Genomic DNA, 25687 nt, shown 5'->3' with positions numbered 1-25687 from the left:
TTGCACAACATTGTGAATGCATGCCGTGCTCCTGAATTATACACTTTAGACACGGTTTTCACCATTTGGGAAGTTTTATGTCATATATGTTTTGACACGATAAAAGAAAAATTACAAAACATAGCTTAAAAAGCCAATAAATAGAAAGCCAATAGGTAAATAAAAATGGGATTGTAAAAAAATCAGTCAACTCAAAAGAAGGCAAAAAAGGAAGAAAAGAACAACAACAACAATGAAACTGAGGGACAAACAGAAAGCAAATCTCCAAATGGAAGACCCTGAGCCATAAGGAAGATCACATTATATGCAGTGGATTCCACTTTCCAAAGAGAAGACAGAGATACTCAGAGTGGATAATAATACAAGACGCAGTGCTACGCAGAGAAGCTGAAAGAAAAGATGAAAAGGCAAACCATGAAAACAGCAGTGGGAAGAAGGCTGGAGGGGCTTTGTGAATATCAGATACGATCCCTGAAGACGGAGTGTTACCGGAGACAATGAGGGATGTTCATAATCATGAAACGGTGCATTTACCAGGAAGACATAACAGACTTAACAACCATCAATGTATATAAGCCCAGTAACAGAGTTTCAGAGTCATGAAGCGAGGCTCAACAGCATTGAGGGAGAAGCAGGCAGACCCCGGGCCAACTTCCTTGGAGGGCTGCCGGGTGCACAGGGCTGGGGTGTTAGTACAGGGGTTCCCGTCGACACCCGGCTATGCACGCTCTGCAGAGCTGTCTACAAACCAGGAGAAAACCCCTTTCCCCCGTTGTGATCAGAAATCCTGACTTTAATTCCAGTTGCAGTGTGTGTGGCAGAATGTGGCCTGTGAGTCAGAGGTTCTGAGTTCCGGTTGTGACTTGGCCACTCAACTCGTGACCTGGAATAAGTCATAAACTTATTTGAACTACAGTTTCCGTAAAAGTCAGTGGACAATTTAAAAAGTCATCAGATAATGTTTAGGACCATTTCTACCTCCAGGAATTGGATACTCATTCTCGGCTTTGGATATTTGAACTAGTTTTACAAAAAGGTATAAGGTACACAGTTTTATTGCATAAAGTCTTTGAAGAATTATCTAAGTAAAACCATTTCCCTTGAAAGCATATTGAGGAAATTTGAATAAGGCTGGAAATATTTTCATAATCTTGTGCTTGCGTAGTAAACATACTAAGTTCTTTTGTGCTGAACTTAACATCTGCTGCAGCTAGATTCCCTCACTAGCTTACCTGCTCCCCACCGTCTTCATGGAATTGTTGTAACCACAGAAAGCAGATACAGGTACAAAGCACCGGCTCCCCCTTCACAAGCACCTTTGGGAAGTGGTTTCATGTCCAGTGCCTCAGTGCTCCCATGATTGAGTAAAGGGAGAAAGGAGTCGTCCCCAGCTCACAGAACGGTCCTGCGGCCCCGGGAGGCAGTGCCTACAGACAGCCTGGAGACCCCGGAACCTGCTCGGCCCTCCCCTCCTGCCAGCTTTCTGCAGTTCCCCATCCCCCATTCTGCCTTCTCTCAAGGTAAAATTGTGGTTACAGCAATTAAAAGTCTTCAAACACAGCAGAGCAGATTTACATCAGCTGTGATGGCTTTGCCGGCACTAGGTCCTTCAAGACGAGGCTGGAGGGTGCGGACTGTCCTCCCTGTTGGGTTTGGAAGGCTTCCCTGTTCCTGTCCTCTCTGGTCATGACCTGTGGTGACTGCATCAGGGGCATTTGTTTGGCTCAGCATTATTGATTTATCCTGCAGTATTCCTTTCCCAAACTGAGAGAGGTCCAACAGCAGGAAGTTAAAGAAAGTCAGCCTTTTGGGATATGGCCAAAGAGGCCCTCTTCCCAGAGATTTTGGCTTCACCGGCCACTGCAAGTAGCCTGCAGGGTTGTCATTTTGGATGACTGTGGGACAGTACACTTAGAGGCAGGTGGCTGTCTGCAATCCCCTCAGCTTCTTTTAACATGTGACAAGATACGGTGGCATCTGCAAGTGGAAGCTGATGCTCAAACCGAATCATGGCTTCACAGCCCCTGGGGCCTCCGTACCCAGATTCTGCAGGTGAGCAGGTCTGGAGTGGGGCTCAGGCTTCTGCATTTCCAGCAAGCTCCAAGGTGAGGCTGAAGCTGTGGGCTTGCGGACCCCACTTTGAGAAGTGGGCTTTAAGGAAACCCATGTCACGAATGATGCAACTTGCCTTGTGTGTTTTCTTTGTCTCCCATGAGAACGTGAGCACTATTTAAGTCAGCATAGACTTCTACAGAAAAACGTTCATCCAGAAACATATATCATGCTGTCTCCTCTCTGCCTCGTCTCCCTTTTCCCTGGATCTCTTTCCTTCCGACATTGGTAAGCCAGTTTGGGAGAGGATTTTAAAAATCTTTATCTGTAATGTATTTCCTTGTGAACTGGGAAATCAGGAGAGCCCATGAACCATGGAGCATCTGCATCATGTAACGTGCTTATGTATTGAAGATAAAATCAAACACTCTGTCAGCACATTATTGGGCTAGACGCTGCGTCCGGTGCTCAGTTTCTGCCCTCAGGGAGCTCACTTAAAGGAATTGCTTCAGGAAACGCTTAGTGATCACAAGGCATTAAATATTAGGATAGATGTGCATCCAGTTTCCTATGTACTGTGATATGTTACTAAGCAAAAATTTGATTTAATAAGCATTTATTAATTTAAAATTGTGTTTCTAGAAATGAGGCTCAAGAGAACTGCGACGTTATCCGTGGTGCAGCTCAACTGCCCTACCCTGGTCTCCTTGGAAGGAGACAGTTTTTCCCACTCGTGGTTGCTACTACACTTTTTTTTTTTTTCAAGACAGGGTCTTACCCTGTTGCCTGGGGTTGTAGTGCAGTGGCGCACTTTCGACTCACTGCAACCTCAACCTCCCAGGCTCAGGTGATCCTCCCACCTCAGCCTCCCCAGTAGCTGGGACTACAGGCGTGCACCACCACACCTGGCTAAGTTTTGTATCCTGTGTAGTGATGGGGTTTTGCCATGGTGCCCAGGCTGGTCTCAAACTTCTGGGCTCAAGCAATCTGCCCGCCCCAGCCTCCCAAAATGCTTGGATTACAGGCATGCGCCACTGAGCCTGGCCTGCTACTACACTTCCTTTGATTCTTACGAGCTCATTAACTGGTATTAGTAATATTTGTGAACCTCTCTGCTGAACTATAAATCCTTTGAAGGCCGAATTTATGTCCTAGTCATCTTCGCGTTGCTCACAATACCTGGCACAAAAAGGTGCTCAAAATTTCTCCTTCAATGATGCTCACTACTCCCTGGAGCCTGGAGTTGCTTTGCTCCAAACCAGTGTTAGGTGGGGCCAACTGGCCCACAGGAATGGGATACAGACAGGATTCCTCTCTCCCTTTTCATAGTCCTTCAGGCCCAGGATTTGAGGGCTGATGATGTGTTCGTAGATTGATGCCCCAAATTCGAATGCTTTCTCAGTGGAGAGGGCTTTGGCATGGTGGTCGTTGCAGGCAGGGAAGCATTGGTTGGCACAGATGGAGGCACATAGGACTCCAGGCCTGGGGTTTGATGTCAACAACACAGTGGCGTTTGGTGTCAACAACTGCGTTGCAACACAGATGTTATTGACATTTTAACAAAGTGTTCTCTATTCCTAACCTCAACAGAGAAAAGCAAAATACTGATTTATTTTGCAAAGCTTTGAGTGTTCCAGAACATATTTGCTGGCATAGAATCAACTTCTGTTGTCTCGATTCTATATCGAGTGTCATCAATTTAAAAGCTTGTTTTCGCTTAGAAGAAAGAAGGGAAAGATCAAGTGGAAAAACTCACTGTTCAACCTGGAATGTTGTTTGGGAGAGAAAGCAAAAAAAAAGTTTCTCAATCTTTCTGGCACTTTTAGCTCTCAAAAATATTTTTTTTCCTCCTTCCAGCCAGCTTGGGATTCTCTCCAGGGCTGAATCCATTCATGTGCTTTAATAAATTATCTTAGCAGGGGTTTACATGTTTAAAAAGTAAATCTAGGAAACCTTTTTTCTAATGAAATGCTAACTGACACCTGTCTCGTAAATGATCCACATACCCACATTCTCCAGCCCTCCTGCCACCATTTTATTTGTTTGTTTATTTTTTGTAGAGGTGGGTTTCTCACTATATTGCCCAGGCTGGTCTCAAACTCCTGGGCTCAAGTGATCCCTCCGCCTCAGCCTCCCAAAGTGCTGGGATTACAGGTGTGAGCCACCGTGCCTGGCTGATCATTTTCTCAACTTGCCTTATGACCTCATCCAGACCCTCTTTCATGAATAAGGGAGGTGCTGCCTTTGGCCAGGGTTCCTTCCGCAAATATTTCTGCCCATTCTCAGGGAAGATGCACCTGTTCCAGGGCCCCTCCCTGCTGCCGGCTGGGCTTGTCACCCTCGAGAGGCCTCTCACCCCACACCTCACCAAGCCCACCCCTGTCTTAACTCCTGAAAACACAGCACACTCAGGTTTTCACAGATAAGACATTTTTACTGAGAGTTTATGGGAAATTGAAAGGAATTACATTGTGAAAAAGAAAACATAAGCTGAGGAGCAAAAAAAAAAAAAAGCAAGACTTTGGGCATTCTCCCCCTGGTCCTGAACACTTGAAGCTCACCTGGCCTCTTTCCCCCAATCAATATGACACTGTGCTGTGGTTTGAATGTGTCTCCCAAAGCTCATATGTTGGAAACCTAAGCCCCAGGGCAACGTTGTTGAGAGGTGGAACATTTAAGAGGTGATTAGGTCATAAGACGTTACCTTTGAGAATGGATTAATGTCCTCATCAAGAGAGTGGATTCAGCCCTGGGGGAGTGTGTATGTTACTGTGGAGTGAGTTCCTTATAAAAGCCAGTTCAGCTCCCTCTCTCCATCTCTCTCTCTCATGCCCTCTTGCCTTCTGCCTTCTGCTCATAGGATGATGCAGCAAGAAGGCCCCCAAAAGTCATGAGACCCTCAGCCTTGGACTTCCCAGCCCTCAGAGCTGTAAGAAACAAATCTCTGTTCTTTATAAATTACCCAGTCCTAGATATTCTGTTAGAGCAGCACAAAACAAACTATGACACACAGTCAGGGTAGGGGCAGCCTTCCACATCCTCAAGCAGAGCGGATCGGCCCCCGGGGCCTCCGTCTCTCCATTGCAGAGGATAAACTGAGCTTCAGCATTGAGTAACCAAGGGACCATGTGAGGTCCTCCCTGCTCCACCCCTGTCCCTTCCCCACAAAGGTCAGACTTTTTATAATAGGAATTCTGCTTTAACGGTGATACCAGCTGAACCAGAAGCCAATGGCAGCTTGAAACAGCAGCTTGCTCCCGTATCTGAGAATTCTGTGGTCCGGAATCAGCACCTGCCACAGGTAGAGCAGAGCTAGGAAAGAGCAGCTCTGGTCAGAGGGGTGGGGTGACCAGAACGTGCACCATCCAGGCCTCTTCCAAGATACCCGAAGGACCTCAGCCCACCCCCTCGCAGCAGGGAGCAACCCCCGCCTCTATTGTTGACCAGGTGCAAGTTTATATCATTTTTAACAACCACTATTAATTGGCTCGTGTTATTTTTCACAGCCAAGCTTTAATCACATTTGTGAACATACTGTGCCTCACCCCTCACTTTAGGTTGTTGCTTATTTTGGTCAAATCATCTTTTGTTATTTCAGAGAGCAGCCATAGGTGATAAACCCTCAGGGTTTTCAGACATCTGAAAATCTTTTTAGTCTTGCCATCACGTGCATGCGAATTCAGCTGGGTGCAACATTACGGGCTTGTAGCTATTTCCCCTCACATCTCCGAATACATTATTTCGTCATCTTTTTGTTCCTTTGGATGGGAATTCAGTCTAATTTTATTCCTTTATAGTAATCTATTTTTCTTCCTCTCATAGTGTTTAAGAAATCTTTTCATTTTGAGATAACTTAGATTTACAGAAAAGTGGAAAAGATATGTCTTCAGTTTCCCCTGATGTTATCTTTTATTTTTTTTATTTTTTTGAGATAGGATCTAGCTCTATCACCCAGGCTGGAGTGCAGTAGCACGATCATGGCTCACTGCAGCCTCGACCTCCCAGACTCAGGTGATCCTCCTACCTCAGCCTCCCGAGTAGCTGAGACTACAGGTGCTCAGCTAATTTTTAAAAGATTTTTTGTAGAGATGAGGTCTCACTATATTGCCCAGGCTAGTCTTGAGCTCCTAGGCTCACGTGATCCTCCTGCCTTGGCCTCCTAAAGTGCTGTGATGAGAAGCATGACCCACTGCGCCATAGCACATTTATCAAAACTATGAAGCCAATATTGGTGCATGTGGTCATCTGCACTCTAGGCTGTGTTTGGGTTGCCCAGATTTTTCTGTTCCAGGATTCCATCCAGGAGGAGTCCTGTGTCTCCCTGGTCACCTCTGCTCTGGGGCAGGTGCTTGAGCTTCCCTTGTTTTTCAGGACCTTGGCAGTTTTCAGGAGGACAGGGCAAGTATGTCATAGAATGTCCTGCAATTGGGAGTGTCTGACATTTCTCTCACCGTTAGACTGGAGTTGTGGGAGTTTTGAAAACTACAGAGGTGAGGTTCCCTCTCATCCCCCAGTATCCAGGGGTCCTGGCACCCACAGGATCAATCCCGCTGAACTTGGCCTTTACCACATGGGAAGGCAGCGTCTGGCAGAGTCCCCACTGTGAGCTGTAAAGTCACTACCGGCTCTTCCCAGACTCCATGATGCGGAAGGGACCCTCAGTCCTGCCCACACCCCAAAATGGGGGCTCACCTTGGCCTCCCAAAAGTGCTGGGATTACATGTGGGAGCCGTGACACCTGGCCAACTTTTCCATTTGAATGAAGTATAGCTTTATCATTTCCTTTGAGAGTGGGATCGATTGTTAATTCATTTTCCCTTTAAGACAGGAATATATTCAGTCTTGAAAAAGGTTTTAGGCCTCTTTACATTGAGATGTTTACCTTTTTGACCTTGTTACATAAGGTAAGAAAAATAAGTTCATTCAATAAAGGCTTAGATAAATCCATGTCTTACAGAAAACTGAATATCTGGAGTGCAGCCTTAGCCTTCCTAATGACAGCATATTCTTCTACGAAATATCCCTTGGGACTCCCATCAAAGATAGAATGATGGTTTTGACCCAGTGTGACATTTTATTTTGTCCTTTTGATTTCTGAGACTATAAGTACATTCATAATCCATTGAGGGATGACACTTACATACCTTGCTGAAAAAATAAATATCATGAAATTACCTTAAAATTATTTCTCTAATTGCTCTCTTCTGTGATGATCATTGAAGGCCAATTCTGTTGCTATAAAAACCCTACTGATATATTGCTCTCCATGTGTGTACTGGGATTGAAAATCGGTGAGATCAAAAGTCAGGCCTATCAGTGGAAAAAACTGGTAAGAAATCGTGGCTTCCTCTGCTTCTTGTCACCCTGTGTTTTTCTGGCATTATTTACATTTACACCAAATCGTGCAGGTGGAAATCTTTTTTTGTGGTTGGGAAATATGTTAAGTTGCTGCAATTCAAGAAGTTTCTTCTGGGTTTGTCAGAACAGATGTTTTGTAATGACGAGAGAAGAGTTTTTCTCACCTGAATGATGAGTGGAAAATAGTGGCTGTTTACGTGAGACTCTACCTGGTGAAACTCAGCATTATGTTTAATTTCTTTATTTTTTATTTTTATTGTTGAGGCAGAATTGTGCTCTTGTCATCCAGGCTGGAGTGCAATGTCACAATCTTGGCTCACTGCAACTTCCGCCTCCCGGATTCAAAAGATTCTCAGGCCTCAGCCTCCCCAGTAGCTGAAAAGACAGGCACCCGCCACCACGCCTGGCTAATTTTTGTATTTTTAGTAGAAACGGGGTTTCACCATGTTGGCCAGGCTGGTCTTGAACTCCTGACCTCCAGTGATCCACCCGCCTAGGCCTCTCAAAGTGCTAGGATTATAAATATGAGCCACTGTGCTCAGCTTATGTTTAATTTCTATGAATGTGACACATTCGGGTGCCAGTGGTCCCACCTGCAGATTGGGGGTCATTTGCATTTGCTGCCACCCCCACTGCAAAATGACCTCTGCTTTTGTTTCCCTGCCCCGCCCTTCACTCCTGGTGCCGTCACCAAGGAGGGTCTCGTTTGGAGGAGACCAAGAGTGTGCTGTCCGCACACATCATCCTTGAAGCAGTGGGGCAGAGTTCCTCCCTTACTTCAACCTATGCATCGCTGTTTTGTGCATCATCATAAAAACAACACGTTCCAAATGCACTGTCATGGGCTTGGAAGGAAAGTAATAGAGAAAACAAACCTCAAATGAAATTGCACAATCTCTAGAGTATCTTCAGTGCATTTTCTTCTGCCTTAAAGAACCAACTGAACAAAAGCGACCTACTGAGAGCATACAATGAGGCAGACACTGGATGTTTAACTCCCAGCCCCTGACCCCCCTGCTGGCCTGGCCAGGTGAATCTTGGGGATAGACAGACCTCCCAGCTGCCCTGGTTGCTCGGTGCGGGTGCAGGACCCAGACTCAGCCAACAGCACACATGGCCAGCTCTGAAGTGGAAGCTGGTGGCACAAGGCAAAAGGCCAGCATCCTTGGCTTTGGAGGTGGCCTTGTCCCCTCTTCAGGAGCAGTGGGTCAGTGGCACTGGGGCCATGTCCAGGCCTGACCTGTGCTGGCCCTGGAGCTGCAGTATTGCTGCCCCCCAGGCCCCTGGCTGGGCTCCTGGTCCTGCCGCTGCTCGGCCTCTCCCTCGTTTCTAACTCACATCTGAGCCGGCTTCTCTGGCAGTTCTGTGAGTTACTCCCAATATGAGATTTTCAATTAGTCTCATGTTGGCTTAAATCCGCTGGAGTCAGTTTCTGTTGCTTGCAACTAAGAACCTGCCTGATGTACATTAACAGAGACAGTTTCAGGACCTGAACTTCTCGTTTAACCGCATGTCTTCATTAGCTTGGATTTTTCTCTCGTCAGAGCTTCCTCTTGTGAACACTTTGGTTCATTCTTCCTTACTATTTATCATTGCAAGCACATATATGGGCCTTGGTCCATGCCAGGCACAACCCTAAATTCTCAGTGTATGTTAGCTCCACTCTGCACAACAACGCAACCAAGTGGGTTCTGTTATCATCCCCACTGTACAGACCACAAAACCGATACGCATTGTAAAAAGGGGCACACTCGGAAAGGGGTGAGAAGAAAAACAACAGTTCCCTCCCCATTCTCTAACCCCACCTTTGTATCAAACCTACAGTAGACAAAAATTTACATCAGCCTCTTCTGGCAGAAAACAGAATGGATCGAATTCAGGCTTCCACTGCTAAGTGCAAACCCAGCACTTTGGGTTGAAACTCTCCTGGATGCAAAGTTTTGATTTCTTTTGTAGGAAAGTTATGAATGAGGTCACAATGGAACCAACTCCAGTGTCTACCATGGCTCCTGCCCCAGTTCCTGTTGGTGGAAGCTGTGATCTCAGCCTGGGTAGAAAGATGAGAGGCCAGGGCAGGGGGTGGTGGAGATGTCAGGGGATGAGGCATCAGGAGACCAGGCTGGATATTGATCTGCTATCCTTTGCTGTGTGACTATGCAGAGGCCCTTTTCCCCTCTGGCCGAGGTGCCTGTATTAGTCTGTTCTCACAATGTTAATAAAGACATACCCAAGACTGGGTAATTTATAAAGGAAAGAGGTTTAATTGACATGTCTGGGGAGGTCTCACAATCACGGCAGAAGGCAAAGGAGGAGCAAAGTCACATCTTACATGGTGGCAGGCAAGAGTGCGTGTGCAGGGGAACTCCCCTCTATAAAACCATCAGATCCCATAAGACTGATTCCCTACCATGAGAACGGTATGAGGGGAACCAACCCCTTGATTCGGTTATCTCCACCTGGCCCCACCCTCGACATGTGGGGGTTATTACAATTCAAGGTGAGATTTGGGGGGGGGGACCCAGCTAAACCATATCTGTGCCTTATTTCTAAAACGAAGAATTTGGACACAGTTATTCACTCACTTGTTCCCAAGCAGACATGGTTTGAGCAGTTGCTATATGCCAGGACCTCTTCAGGTCCTGGTCACACCTGCAGGGCCACGTGCTCCCAGTGCTCTCCCCTGCAGATGCCAACCCCCACCCCCTACAGTCCTTAGGGTTAGCACCACCCAGTCCTGTGAGCAACCGAAAGCCGTTGGCAGCAGTGTCCGACACAGCTGGAACAACACGGAAACTTGCAGGGCCCAGGAGGCTCCCGGCAGAAAACGATGACCTCACGATGGGGATGGGGGTGTCTAATTAAAAAGCCTGTTGTCACATGGTGAAACCCCATCTCTAACAAAAATAGAAAAATTAGCCAGGCGTGGTGGCACGTGCCTGTAATCCCAGCTACTTGGAAGGCTGAGGCAGGAGAATCACTTGAACCCGGAAGGCGGAGGTTGCAGTGAGCTGAAATCACGCCATTGCACTCCAGCCTGGCGAGAGAGCGAGACTCTGTCTCAAAAACAAACAAACAAACGAAAAACCAAAACACGTGTCGTCATGTATCGTGCTTATCAATTCTAAGATGCGTGTTTCTTCTCCTCCTGACATCTCTGTTAGGTTCCGTCTTCCTCTTAGGTTCCATTTTACTCTTGAAGGCACCTCACGGTTTAGTCGCCAGCATTTTTTTCTTCCCTGTTAGTGCATAAAACAATGGTACAGCTTATAGTTTACAGCATCTGAGAGGAGGTTGGATGTCAAACAAAATCAGGAAGTGAGGGAGAAGACCATCATTGTGTGCTGTGCTGATAGAAACGCCCTCAGACCTGCCCAGGATGCGGTCGTTCAGCCCACGCCAGGGAGAAGATGCCGCGTGGCCACGGAGGCAGAGACGGCGGAGAGGCAGCTGCAGCTGGGAAAGGGTTGCGGAAGCAAGTCTCCTCAAGACCATCTGCTCCCCGAGGCTCCGTGGAGGAAGCGTGGCCCTGCTGGCGCCTTGGTTTTGGAGTTCGGGCCTCCAGGACTGTGAGGAAGCACATTTCAGTTGTGTTGAGCCTCCCGTTCCTGGTTGGTTGTTACAGTGGCCCTGGGAAGCAAATTCACCTGCTAAGTGCAAAATCTGATGCACACCCCGTGGGAGCACGGAGAGGCTCAGCCCGCCTGCCTGCCAGCTTTGACCCTGCATGTACTCACGTGGGCCCAGCACATGCGTTCCCGGGACCCGCCTCTCTCAGTCCCTCCAACAGGGCCTACCCGTAAGGCCCTCTGTTGAGACCCATAGGATCCAGCATCGCCTTCGTAAGGGTTCTCTATCTCCACGGCGCCCCCAGAGCCCCTGCTGCTTAGTGGTTCAGTAGAACCATCGAGTAACACGGCTTTCCTTCCTATGCATAGCGCTCCCCCGCAGGAGACTGGCCCTTCCAGGACAGAAGGCCCATCTTCCCAGTGTTTTGGGGAGTTAGGGGAGGAGCTCAGGGTGGGGATAGGAATCCATCCAGAAGGTGAGTGGGGTCTGCCCAGGTGTTGACCACACTGCCGGGGGCCCACTCTTTCTTTCCCAGCAGCTCTCTGGGTCCCGGCAAGGAAAGGAGGGCTTGCTCCCGTGGGTGGTTGAGGAGGATTGAACAAAGCAGGTTTATTATATATATTTAAAAAAAAAAAAGTTGGGAGGGACTAAGGGATGCCAGCACAGGAAGAAGAAGCATCCAGGAGCTGTTCCCATCCCAGGCCAGATGTGGAGGGAGCTGTAGCCGTCACTCTGTGCTCAGCTCGAGCTGCCGTGGTCAGAGCAGGACCACCGGAAAGGAATGCTGGCTTCCCGGAAAGGAGCACGTCCACGGCTGGCTCGGCCAGGGAGGGAGCTGGACACTAGCCTCATGTTTCTCCAACCTCCAGCTGCCCCTCCCAGCTTCTGCTGTGACTGAACCCACCTGGAGGCCAGAAGATAGGGAAACCCATGGACGCCAGCCATAGAGGCCAGGGCCTTGGGGCACAGAGCCAGCGGAGGTGAGTGGACAGTGGAGCGGAGGGCAGTGGAGTACATGCAGCCTCTGCTGTCACTAGCCAGTTTGCTTTCCTTCTGACACCTGCCAGTCACCTCACAGTTTCAACAGGGCTGCTGAACTCCAGGCATCAAGCACATGTTCCAGCCAGTGACAGGAGGGGAAGGCAGGGAAACAAAGGCCGCCAGCAGACCTCCACTTCCAACTCACGAGCCAGAAATGGGTCCATAGTCTTTCCTCTTAGGGCAATAGCATGGGAGGTCATTGATTCCCAGGGACGTTCCCAATGTTAGGCCATCCACCAAGGGTCTAAGAAGCGAAAAGTCGATCAGTCCTGCTCAGAGGAAGTGGATAATAAATAAACAATAAGGAAGTCTAAGCACAGGAACCCAGGCTTGTGTTGCTGTATTAGACACCACAAACATCACAAAGTGAAACACAGACAATTTGTGATCTTCAACTGCAATCTGAACGGGATTTTACAATGAGGAAGTTGTGATAAGTTGTCCTCCTTATTCCACGGGATCTGGTAAGGAGACCGTTTGCATTCAGAATCTGTCAAAGGACCATTTTTAAAGCAGAGCTTAAAGCAGCATCACTAGCATGTCTCACACAACACAGAAGTCCTGGGGTGGAGGCCTGGGCACAGTCTCTGCTCTCCGTGAATTCAGTCAACGAGGCTTTGCCTGCTCTTGCCGGTGCCCTGGGGAGATGCAGCGGAATGGGCCCCCTCTCCTCGGTCTGTGGGAGCTCAAGACCGTGTTTTGCACACGCAGGTCAGCCAGGGTGAAGGGTGAAGTGTGAGCAGGAGGAGGAACACGCTGAGGGCTGCAGGAGGAAGAAGAGGGCGGTCACTGAAAGGGCCACGGAGCTGTGCCCCAAGGTCCTGTCGGTTCTGAGTTCAGGCACTGCTGGCAGCCAGGAGGGTGCACAGCCCTGGGGCACAGGGGCGAGGCAGCGATGCGACCACCTGGCAGGTGCCTTGGGTGGAGACGAGTGCCCTCATCTCAGTCATCATGACTTCTTTATTCGTGAGCTCCAAATATCATTCTCCTGGCCAACCACAACTCCTGGTCAGGCTGGGGATGGTCAGCTTTCTTTTGCCTCATTTAAACGCACAGTGCTACTCCCCAAGTCAACAACCTCTCATCAGACTCTGCAGTGAGTTTAAGGGGCATGTATGTATGTGTGTGTGTGTGCATAAGTGTACGCATGTATATGCCTGTGCTCACACGTGTGTGCCTGTTTATGGGTGTGTGTATGCACATGTGGGTGTGTGCATGTGTGTCTATATGTGTATATACATGTGGGGGGTGTGCATGTGATGCTTGCATATACCTATGTGTGCACACATGGTGTGTGTGTGCATGTGATGCTTGCATATACATATGTGTGCACGCATGGTGTGTGTGTGCATGTGATGCTTGTATATACATATGTGTGCACACATGACGTGTGTGTGTGTATGTAATGCTTGCATATACACATGTGTGCACACATGGCGTGTGTGTGTGCATGTGTGAATGGATGTGTCCTGGACCGAGACAATGATCGTGCTTAGGTAATTGTACTGAGCACAGAGTGAGTAGAATTGGGAGATTTCTACGATCCCAATTGTATTCTGACTTGTGATCCTAACACTAACTCCCATCCAGGGGAGCTGAGAAGGAAACTCTGAAGTCAGTTGCATATCCAACCTCCCCCACCCTGTGCCCCACACCACTGCTGCGTTCAAAGCTGCCTCACCATCTTTGCAGCCCACACGGTCTTCCTGGTTCTTACCTGTGAACCTGCTGTTTCTCTCTGCTTGAAAAGCCTCCAGAGCCACACAGAATGCATCTTTCTTCATGCAGTGTGAGGTTCTTGAATAGCCAAAATGCCCAAGCATGATGCAAAGCCCTTTTAAGAGTTATTTATCATTAAACATCACATTGACCTTAAGAAACAGGAAGATATCGTTGAGGGCACAGGCTCAGAAAGGTTAAGTGATTTGCCCAAGGCCACATGAAGGACTTGAATCAAGGTTTTCTGGCTCCAAATTCAGAGCATTCTGTTTACTCTCCTAGTTTTATTGATCACGGTACTGCGCAAGACTTTTCAGGAGAGTTTGGTCATCTCCCATGATGGCACCTCCAGAAGATTAGGAGTGGACCCCTGTGCGAACGGGAGGTTGTTCCAGGGTCCACGAGAGGCGGTGGCCACACGTCCTAACATGTTCAGCTGACACTGGTGCAGACAGGACGAAGGAGGGGCTCTCACCCCAAACATTCCAGTCAGGGGGACAGAATTTGGTGTAAGTGAGGGGATGCGGGGGCAGCAGGGAGCCCAACCTTGCCAGGAGAGCTCAGATGTCTCATGGTGTGTGTGTGTGTGTGTGAGAGAGAGAGAAGAAAGTTGGAGAGTGAAAGCCCATAGTTGCTTAAGGCAGGAGAACTGATGGGTGAACTTTGCTATTATTTGCTACACTTTGGGAAAGTATTTTATTCTTAGCCCATGCCTCTTCCCAGCATGCACACACTCACACTCATACACTAACAGATACACACACTCAGACACACTCCCACACTAACACTCAGACGCCCACTCACACTCACACACACTCCCACTCACTAACACTGAGACACACACACTAACCCTCAGACACACACTCACACACTAAATGCAGACACACACACACACACTGACTCTCAGACACACATACACAGTCACACATACTCACACTCAGACACACGCTAACACACAGACACACACACACTAACACTCAGACACACATACACAGTCACATATACTCATACTCAGACACACATACTTATACTCAGACACACACACTCCCACACACTCACACACACACTCTCAGACACACACACAGTCACACATACACTCAGACACACACACACTAACAGTAATACTCCCACACACTCACACACTTGCTCACTTGTACCCACTTCCCTCCCCGCTCTCGCCTGCCTGGTTGAGGGGTCCACAGCCACGCAAGACCACCCCACGCCACCGCGGGGCGCCAGGCATCAGGTCAGCTTTCCGAGCCCCGAGTGGGGTCCCTCCTCTCACTTGGGCTTTTTGGTTTTGGTCTTAGAAATGTTCGGGGGATCGTGGGGACCATCCTGTACCCTCCTGCTGGTCTGTTCACCAAGCTCAAGAGGGAAGACAAGTGATCAGAAATCAGCAGACAGTGAGCAACAGCGGGAAGGGACTCGCCAGGAAGGAGGCAGCAAGAAAGAGCAGTGAGTGGGGAGGCAACACGTGCCAGGGCGCACCCCGAGGGAAGGGCTCACTCAGAGAGAATTCTGCACCCCGAGGGAAGGGCTCACCCAGAGAGAAGTCTGCACCCCTAGGGAAGGGCGCACCCAGAGAGAAGTCTGCACCCCTAGGGAAGGGCGCACCCAGAGAGAAGTCTGCACCCCGAGGGAAGGGAGCACCCAGAGAGAAGTCTGCACCCCTAGGGAAGGGCGCACCCAGAGAGAAGTCTGCACCCTGAGGGAAGGGAGCACCCAGAGAGAAGTCTGCACCCCTAGGGAAGGGCACACCCAGAGAGAAGTCTGCACCCTGAGGGAAGGGAGCACCCAGAGAGAAGTCTGCACCCCTAGGGAAGGGCGCACCCAGAGAGAAGTCTGCACTCTGAGGGAAGGGAGCACCCAGAGAGAAGTCTGCACCCCTAGGGAAGGGCGCACCCAGAGAGAAGTCTGCACCCTGAGGGAAGGGCGCACCCAGAGAGAAGTCTGCACCCCGAGGGAAGGGCGCACCCAGAGAGAAGGCTGCACCCCTAGGGAAGGACGCACCCAGAGAGAAGTCTGCACCCTGAGGGAAGGGAGCACCCAGAGAGAAGTCTGCACCCTGAGGGAAGGGAGCACCCAGAGAGAAGGCTGCACCCCGAGGGAAGGGCGCACCCAGAGAGAAGGCTGCACCCTGAGGGAAGGGCTCACCCAGAGAGAAATCTGCACCCTGAGGGAAGGGAGCACCCAGAGAGAAGTCTGCACCCCAAGGGAAGGGAGCACCCAGAGAGAAGTCTGCACCCCTAGGGAAGGGAGCACCCAGAGAGAAGGCTGCACCCTGAGGGAAGGGCTCACCCCCAGGGAAGGGCGTGGCTGCGTGGCCCAGTCACCACCTTGAATACAGGCTCCTCATCTGGATGTCTGCAGAGAAGGGGGGCCGACAGTAAGCGTTTTATTTCATTTTTGGTTTTTGTTTGTTTGTTTTGAGGGCTGGAGTGCAGTGGTGCAATCTTGGCTCACTGCAGTTTCAACCTCCCAGCTTCAAGCAATCCACCCACCTCAGCCTCCCAAGTAGCTGGGACCAGAGGCATGTGCCACCATGTTCAGCTAATTTTTTAATTTTTTGTGGAGACAGGGTTTCTCCATGTTGCTCAGGCTGGTTTCGAACTCCTGACCTCAAGCCATCCGCCCACCTCAGCCTCCCAAAGTGCTGGGGTTACAGGTGTGAGCCACCGCACCCAGCTAAATTGTAAACATTTTAAGTGTGAGGGGATTAGTTTACGTTAAAGATGTTTCCTATGGTTGGCGATTTTGGAGGGTGATTTGGGCCAAGGCTGATGGGAAGGGGAGGGCCGTGAAAGCAGCACCGCCATGGACAGACGGTGTTGGCAGGTCTTCCGGTCTCTGTCACACATTCACAGACAAGACAGAGCAACATGGAGAGGTCCGGGCCCACATGGAGATGCATTTGTCTAGCATTTTCTCCTTAAGCAGAAAAGATGAGCTTGGAAAAAAAAAAAAAACAGCAGGACATTGACCTTGAAATTCCATCATTATTGTAATTGATCACAAGTCAGCTGATCACTAGGCAACTCCGCTTTCATCACCGACTGTGCAAGGCCAGGAAATCCGCACGTGCCCTCCTTGTGTGGTAGACGGCCACCAAGATCGCGCTCTTTAGATCACGCCGAAAAATCTCTGCCGACGTTTTCATGTCAAACAGGAGCATGTACTGATGGAGGAAAGAACCACTTAAGGTTCTCAGTGGGAGGTGGCAGAACACAGCTCTGGGTAATTGAAGCAGAAAAGGAATTGTTAAAAGAATATTTAAATATTCGTTTAAATTATTAAAGGGATTATTAAAAGAATTATATATTGTCTAGCTCAAGGAATGGAGGTGGTGTGGGGAGGAGAACGAGTTTCCTAGGCTACCTGAGCGAGAAAGATGCTGGGAAAAAGGACATTGGGACCGGCTTAGAGAAGTCTCTATCACCAGCACCACTGGCTGCACACACAGAAGGGACCTCAGGCTGGAGGCTGGAGGCTGCTGCTGGACCTGCCGACACCTCTGCCCATGGGAACGGCGTGGCCATCCAGGGTGGTGTCTGAGTCATCTGTGTTCTGGGAGTCACTAGCTTCCCGGCAGGGTGGGCTTGCAGCTACGCTCATGGGTGTGAGTGCCCCTGTGGGTTAAGCGAGTGCCGGCCTCTGCACTTTCCGAATGTAGTGTAGCTACATTCAGATCCTGTGTCATGAGTTGAGGGATTCACCAAACACTGGGAAGGATTTCAGATGCCTGGTGGCCAAAAAAAGGAGGGCAATGTGCACTGTGGCAGAAAAGCTCTCTGAAAGTCCAGGAACCACTGCTGGAAAGCTGCTGTTTAGGAGCTGGGTCAGTGCAGGAATGGGAGGGTGCCTTGTGTGGCTGCAGGTGGCACATTCAGGGCACAGCCAGGGAACACAGTTCGGCCAGATCAAATGGCCTGGTCCAGAGTGCCATTATTAAGTTTTACTATGGAATTGTACTTGTGAAGTAAAGGGCGTTCTGGACCATGTTGGGAATAGACATTGAACACAGAAGAATACGCTAAACTGAAATACTGTAGGCTGCTGTGACAAACCTGCCACACTGCATTCTGGGAATGTGCAGAATGTATAGAACTTGAGACCTTAAAATGAGGGCAACTGATGCTCTCGGCATCCTGGAAGCCGGAAGTTTGAAGTCAAGGTGTCAGCAGGGCTGGCTCCCTCCGCGGGTGGGAGGGAGAGTCTATTCTAGGCCTCTCTCCTGGCATTCCGTGGTGGCTTGGTGTCCTTGATGTTCCTTGGCTATGGACATGTCACCCCAAGCCCTGCCTCTGTCCTCTGGGGTCTTCTCCCTGAGAGTCTGTGTCTTCACAGAGTGTGGCATCTTCTGTCTGGAAAGCAGGTTATCTGCTTCCCAAATGCAATGGTGGGACAGGCAGAAGAAAGCCAGTCCCCTTCCAAAGGGGAGAAATTGGAGGGGAGACGCCGTCTCGTGTCCTAAGCAACACCCCAGCACCACAGGGCAGGTTACGTTGGGTTCAGGGCCTGCGGTGACTGTGTGGCGTGTGCCCTGCGCCGCTGCACCAGGCTGGAGTTGAGGCTGAGATTCACAGCAGGGCACAGCCTGAAAGAGCCACGGAGCCTTCTGCGAAGACACAATGGTAAACAGTTGGACGGCTGGGCCCCTCTCGGAGGAATAAAGACCACAGCCTCCAGCCAGGAAGCAGGAGACTTGTTAACTCTGGCTCCAGCCACCATGTCCAGGGAAAAGGAAGCCGGCGTAAAGGTTTCATCCCGATATTCTACAATCAAACCTCCTGACCACCGATGCCCAGAGACGATGATGACACTTGTAGTTTAGGCTGTGGCCGAGAGGACACCGGTCCTCACGATTTAGGGGAGTGGAGAGCAGGGACAGCAGATGTGTGTCCTGAGTGCCGAGCATCAGTCAGGATAAAGCTAAGCTGCTGAAACCTGAAAACGTGGGTGCTGCTCACTGAGAAGACAGCTTCTGGGGGCCGGCCCGCGTCAGGGGTGCAGTCCCAGGCTGCCGTCCAGGGACCCAGGTTCTCCTGGGCTGGGATCTGCCACTTTCAGGGCAGAGTCCTCCCTGTGGCCCATGGTGGCTCCTGCTGGCTGGAGGGGGAGAGCAGAAGGAGGTGCTAACTGCATGGAGGCTGCCCCTAACCTCATCCCCATGGAAGAGGGCAGGGAGTCTGGGTGGAGAGCTCGCAGCCAGTGTCATGAAGACCCTGCTGGCTGCCGCACTGGTCACGTAGTAGGTGCTTGGTGAACACGTGATTGCTCATAAATCAAAGCACAGCAGAGGCCAGCCCTCATCACAACGGAGCGGGCGGCCTCCTCCAGCCCACGCTCCACTTGCTGCCTCTGGGAGGCTCTGTCCTGTGATTCTGTGGAGTGGCAGTCGGCAGCTCAGTACTGGGTTCCTGCACTGGGCCTGCTGGCCACACTTCCCAAAAGCAGGGCCCTGAGGGCATGAGCAGGAAGGACACTGAGGAAAATGCAAGGGACCTGAGAACAGGCTGGGGACAGGGGTCACCGGGTGATTGCATTACCCGGAACCTCGTCCAGCTATGCCTCCTTTAGGTCAGAGGAGGGCCCCCAGGGCCAGGCAGTGTTTACAAGAAAACTCCCTTGGCAACGAGCCTATACTGTAACTTGGGGATGTGATTTTGGCACCGTGAACTCAAACCAAGCTATGGGTAGATGGGGATGTGGCAGGGCCCCACTGTTCGCCTGACAGTTCAGATGAACTCCTTGGCCATCATTCTGTAATAAGATTGACGGCATGAAAACAGATGGTGTTTCATCACCGAGAAAAGATTAGGATGGTTCTCATGAGGACCCATGTCCATACGTATCACCAATTGAGAGACCTGCTGACGGCCCCCCGACAACAGCAGGGTGCCCATCCCCATCTGTCCTCACCCATCTCTCAGCCTCCACATGGCCCAGGTGTGACACCCTGAGTTTGCAATGAAACAAGGAAAGGAAAATCAAACAGTGGCCTGGACACTCAGCTCTTGGGATATTGTCCTTATAATAGTTACATCTACACATATGTGTGCTGCATGCATCTCCAGAGCTCTGTTGTGTGAGTACACACACATACACACACAGAGAGAGAAAAGAGAGAGTCACAGAGAGAGAGAGAGACAGAGAGAGGAGGAGGAGGAGGGGAGGAGGAGGAGGAGGAGGGAAGGAGGGAAGGAAGAAAGAAGTCCCCAAGCATATTCACGTAAATTTAGGCTGTATTTCTGCCTGGAGGTATATTGAAAGAACAAGTCTGCAAAAATTATGTACATATAGGCCAGGCGCGGTGGCTCACGCCTGTAATCCCAGCACTTTGGGAGGCTGAGGCAGGTGGATCACAAGGTCAGGAGATCGAGACCACCCTGGCTAACACGGGGAAACCCCATCTGTACTAAAAATACAAAACATTAGCCAGGCGTGGTGGCGGGCGCCTGTAGTCCCAGCTACTTGGGAGGCTGAGGCAGGAGAATGGCGTGAACCCGGGAGGCGGAGCTTGCAGTGAGCCGAGATCGCGCCACTGCACTCCAGCCTGGGCGACAGAGCGAGACTCCGTCTCAAAAAAAAAATTATATACATATAAAACAAGTGCTTTAATCCCTTACAATGCCATTGCATCACTTTTGTAATCAGAAACAATATAATTGTGGTATAAATCGAAATTTAGGTTGAAATATTCATGTCATTGGGATCATTTTACAGCTTGAATTCATCCACGTGATTTCTTCCACTGGATCTTCACTCTGGGCAGGCCCAGTGTTACTCATGCATGCGGTTGGAAGGAGCCCAAGGAATGTGCCTACTTTGTGCCTTACCACCAGGCCTGGTAAGGGCCTGACATTCACAGCCTTAGGGACTGTCTTTGAGATTAAGGCATAGTGTCTCTCTCCAAGATCGCAACTGCAAAACAAAACCACGCCACATCTCCCCTGCAGGGACGGCTCCCTGGGGAGGCCTTGCGGGCACAGCGGCACAGTGAGATGGAGACAGACCTGGAAGTGACCTGGGGAGGGCAGGGGCTCGAGCCAGCGGGAGACCATGGGGGTGGGTAGGAGGCAAGATGGGGACAGCCTGAGGTGAGATGGCCGCGAGTGCTCAGGCCAAGTGAGGACACACCGGGAGCGAGGATCCGAGGAGGGTCTCATAGGACGAACTTCCTGTGTGTGGCTGGGTGTGGACGGCCCAATCCCTTGGCCACCAGCCATGTGTGGGATCAGCCCAGCCGGCCTCTGGGTCGTGTCTGTGCATCTCAGTGGATCATCGGCGGGAGCTTTCCGGGGAGGCAGAGGGGCTTTTCCTGGACAGTGCTGCCAGATTCCCCCACCACCGAGCGGCATCCCATGCCTGGGCTTGCCCCTCGCAGCCTCGCTCCAGCTCTGTGGCTGGATCCATGCTTGTGGCTAAGCCTCTTGGCAGCTCCCCCCGGATGGCTTTCAAGTCCACACTGCCGCTCCTCGCCTCTGAGTCTGTGAACTTCTCAGGGGACCTTCCACACAGTTTATAATATTGTCCCTCCTCTAGGCTTACCGTGGTCGACTTTCCCCAAGTCGGCATGTGCCTACTTCCCCCAGAAGTTTACAGAAGCTGGAAGTCCCGTCAGGGTACTGGGGGGAAGCCTGCGTGGGGTGGATTTAGCCTCCTGGCCTCCCTGCCAATGGTCAGGCTCAAGTTCTCCATCTCCGGCGCCAAGGAAAATACAGGCTTTGGATATGAGAGATTTTAGATTGTTCTCAGCTTAGTTCCAGGCTTCTTTTTACTCAAGGACGTTTCCTGGTACTTTGACCTTGCCAGGCACTTCCAGTTATTTGTTTAATCATTTTCTTCTATTTTTCTGGGTCTAGGAGCATGGGAGTTCTTTGATGTGGCTTAACCTGGTCTGTAGGAGCCACCGGTGCAATGGCTAATGATGCTTCTTTGAGGCAAGTGTTTTCTAAATTCTCAAGGTTTCCTTTTTTACACGTAAAATTCTGACCTTGAGGAAGTTGGGGACTTTTTTGTCATTTAGGCCAACACTGAGCAATTAACTTTTTAACAATCCCAGGGCTTTGCATCTTTGTTTTTTCACTTTGATTCTTTTATGTCTAACAGTGGGAAAAGGTAGCATCTGGAACAAATTAATATGTGGCCCAGGGGCAATTCGAAACAATTTGGGCAAAAGTAAAATCATATTAGCTGCAGCATCAGAAGCCAGAGTGATCCTTGACTATGGACACAATTCCTGTCTGTGCTGGGAGAGGCCTTTCAAAAAAACCCCTGAACCTTTTAGGTTTTCAAGAGTAGATAATAGTAGCAGTAGGTTCTTTCTACCCTACTCTGAAGTCATTCCATTCCCATCTGGATTCCTTAGCACTTGTCTCCATCTCTTGGCTACGCGGGTGCTTTTCTGTGCCCTCTTGTCATTTTCCATGCACACAGAAAGTGGGTAAAGTAGTAACGCAGGCATAAACCCGAGTTATCGTCTTGTCCCTCACGACATGATAAGCCTCGTGAACTCAGAAGACTGTGGACATTTAATCTCTGCACACAACACCAAACATAACAGCTCACTCACAAACCCTGTGATGCTGGATCTGGGGTCTGCTCTGGCTTCAGGGCTTCTCAGCCTCCTCCACCTTGCCCCAGGCCTGCTAGGGACAGTTTGGGTTTGCTGGATCATCTGCAGGCTCTTGCCATGCAGAGCCAGCGTCTTAGCTCAGACTGCCATGGCACTGGCACAGACTGGGAGTTTCCACAACAGACAGTCATGTCCCCCAGTTCTGGAGGCTGGGAGTCTGAGATCAGGGTGCCAGCAGGTCAGGGTCTTCCTGGGCTGCAGACGGCCACCCTCTCGCTGTGTCCTCACATGGCAGGAGAGCAAGTCCTCTGGCCTCTTCTCATGAGGGCACTCATCCCAGCACGAGGTTCCCATCACCAGCATTGCACCAAACCCTTGATTATCTCCTGACGTCCCCATATCCAAGCCCATCACACTGGGGGTTAGGACTTCAACATGCAAATTTTGGGGGGTGGTGGTGGCACTAACACTGAACTCATAACAACCAGCAGAATGGACTGGAGCTGGGTGGCCTCCATGGTAGTCCTCAGCCACTTGTGGCTTTTGAGAATGTGGCCAGTCCAAACTGAGATGTGCTGTCAAGTGGAAGAGGCACACTGCATTTCAAAGCCTGCTTAGAAAAAAAAATGTAATGTATCTTATAAGTAATTCATTGATATTTTGGATGTACTCAGTTAAAGCATAGTATTAAGTTTCATCTTTCTTTTACTTTTTACAAATGTGTCTATGAGATAATTTCAACTCATACATGTGGCTGGTGATGCATTTCTTTTTCAAGAAATGCATATGTTTAAGGTGTGGACGTGATTTTTAACATTTATGACCTGCCGTTTTGATATCCATAGACGTGGTGATTACGACAGTCAGGCAAGTTCTCATATCCATCACCGAGAGGATCTTCACCCAGTCGTCCTCCTCCTCCTCCTCCTCCTCCTCCTCTTACTCTTCTTCCCATTCTCCTTCTCCTTCCGCTTTCCCTTCCCCTTCCCCTTCTCCCTCTCCCTGTCCCTCTCCCTCTCCTCCTCCTCCTCCTTCTCCTCCTCCCTTCTTCTTCCTCTTCTTCTTCTTCTTCTTCTTCTTCTTCTTCTTCTTCTTCTTCCTCTTCCTCTTCTTCTTCTTCTTTCCTCCTCCTCCTCCTCCTCCTCCTCCTCCTCTTACTCTTCTTCCCATTCTCCTTCTCCTTCCGCTTTCCCTTCCCCTTCCCCTTCTCCCTCTCCCTGTCCCTCTCCCTCTCCTCCTCCTCCTCCTTCTCCTCCTCCTCCCTTCTTCTTCCTCTTCTTCTTCTTCTTCTTCTTCTTCTTCTTCTTCTTCTTCTTCTTCTTCTTCTTCCTCTTCCTCTTCTTCTTCTTCTTCTTCTTCTTTCCTCCTCCTCCTCCTCCTCCTCCTCCTCCTTCTTCTTCTTCTTCTTCTTCCTCTTCTTCTTCTTCTTCTCCTCCTCCTCCTCCTCCTCCTCCTCCTCCTCCTCCTCCTTCTTCTTCTTCTTCTTCTTCTTCTTCTTCTTCTTCTTCTTCTTCTTCTTCTTCCTTCTTCTTCTTCCTTCTTCTCCTTCCTTCTTCTTCTTCTTCTTCATTTTGGTGGTAAGAGACTCTAAAATCTACTCTCCTGGTGAATTCCCGGAGTGTGCTGCAGTGCTATGAACTGGGATCTTCCTGAGAGCCGGCCTCTGGACTGATTCCTCCTACCTCACTGCGACTCTCTCCCCTTGACCTGCATCTCCCCATTTCTCTGGAGCCTCCCTGGTAACCCCCTCCCATCTGCTTTTGTATAGCTGGGAATGTTTTCCACTGGATGGGGAAATAGGAAGCCCAGAGGGACGGGGCTGGGAAGGAGATGGGGGCCTTGCTTTTGACTGGCTCAAGCAGGGCCACTGTGGGCACAGCGTGCTGGAAAGGCCAGGGCAGGGGTCCTAGAGAAATGCGGCTCCTGGTTAGGGGCACCAGAGGTTAGGATTCCTTTTCAATGATGTTTAGTTTCTGGACTTTGAGTTTCTGAATGTGACCTTATGCAGAGAATGAGCCACAAGGAGCCTCTTTTACTTGGCTCACACATGGTATTCATGAAGCTCTTCACTCAGCACAGCATCCCTGCAGGAAGAGGAAAACAAGGTTGTCACAAATGTGAAGGTGCTGATAGCAAATTCTGTCCTTGCAGGCATAGGGCTTTCTCAGTCCATCGAAGCTCCCCGAAGATTGTGTTATGGAATAGAGGAGAGGAAGTTAAAATGAGACGTGGCCTTCCTGGGTCTCACGTGAATCCTGTGGGGCATCCAACTTTTGTCTAGGTCTGAGCATTGGCTGGGGCTGGGGAGTGGAACCTCAGACCCACCACATTAGCCTGGGGGCTGGGAAAAGGGAATAGGAAGTCATAGCTGTCTCATCCTACTCAATCTTATTGCCCTTTGTGTTGGAGAAGGTGCCAAAACCATTTCAGAGCAGCCTCTGTCTTGCTTCTCTTCTCCATTTCTCTTTTGTCCTTGTCTTTCCTTTTTTTCTCCTTTTCTTTTTCCCCAAAGGAAGAGGAGAAAACTGAAGAAAAGGGTTTGGGCCAGATAGTTCAAAACAGAAACGAGATGGCAGGGAACGTATTCTTAAAACTTTACGGCACCAGAAACTAGGCTCCAGCGCAATGCATGAGGCCAGGATGAAAGCACTGAGGTGTTAGGATTAGACTAAGGAACCCTGCAACCAGCAACAACGCTTCCTCAGGTGCGGGAGAGCAGAGGAGTGGCCTGTCTTTTCGGGAGCGCAGCATGGATTGAAAACCCTGAACCCAGGCCAGGGCGGGCAGGATGTTCGGCACAGGTGAGCACTTGACTCTCACATGAACCCCAACAGGAAGCAGCATGATCCTCATGTTTGCGGTGAGGAGACCATGGGGAGACGCAGTCACCTCCTCAGGCCACCCTGCTACTTGGCATTGAGGACAGGCTGGGCGCCTCCCCGCTCTGTCCTGCAGGTGTGCTCAGCCTTGCCAGGTTGTTATACTGTTTCCAGGACACTGCAACACTGTTGCTATCAAGTAGCAGTGAGAGAAAGAGGACAGCACTGCAAGCTACCACAGCCAGAGGCTGGGTTCCTTCTCAGTGATGGGGGAGTGAGAAGCTTGTGGGCCATGGAGCTCAGGGAAGCTTCCGGAACGTCAGGCTTGAGGTGGGTCTCCATCAGTGTTGAATGGGTGGGGAAGAGCCATGGGGAATAGCACAGACAAGGTATGGGGTGGTGGGGAGGCACAGGTGTGTTTGAGGGCTGAGGGTCTGTTCACGTGGTAGAGACGTGGGGGATGCGGCCGGAAAGTGAGGGGCCAGGAACTTAGTCTGGCAGGAGGCAGTTTTTGGTAAGCAGAGGGGAGGGAGCCAGCAAAGGTTTCGGAAGG

The 25687-nt window shown here is 50.2% G+C and overlaps 1 protein-coding gene and 1 long non-coding RNA gene across 2 annotated transcripts; both read right to left on the bottom strand.

Annotated features, from left to right (window-relative positions):
* Positions 1–10513: 10513 nt before the first annotated feature.
* On the bottom strand, positions 10514–11994 carry LOC134737072 (uncharacterized). Its single transcript, XM_063642393.1, has 4 exons — positions 11882–11994; positions 11205–11421; positions 10778–11037; positions 10514–10646 (listed from the first exon to the last, which is right to left on the bottom strand). Exons 1-4 carry the CDS (start codon positions 11992–11994, stop codon positions 10622–10624), a joined length of 615 nt encoding a protein of 204 aa, XP_063498463.1. The 3' UTR covers positions 10514–10621.
* Positions 11995–12339: 345 nt separating this feature from the next.
* Positions 12340–16142, bottom strand: LOC134736967 (uncharacterized). Its single transcript, XR_010121474.1, has 2 exons — positions 13736–16142; positions 12340–12781 (listed from the first exon to the last, which is right to left on the bottom strand). It is a non-coding gene; the product is annotated as an uncharacterized lncRNA (long non-coding RNA).
* Positions 16143–25687: the final 9545 nt, after the last annotated feature.

The sequence above is a fragment of the Symphalangus syndactylus genome, chromosome 6, assembly GCF_028878055.3.
Source record: "Symphalangus syndactylus isolate Jambi chromosome 6, NHGRI_mSymSyn1-v2.1_pri, whole genome shotgun sequence".
Lineage (NCBI taxonomy): Eukaryota > Metazoa > Chordata > Mammalia > Primates > Hylobatidae > Symphalangus > Symphalangus syndactylus.
The sequence above is the reverse complement of the archived record's forward strand: the minus strand, read 5'-3'. Positions and strand labels throughout refer to the sequence as shown.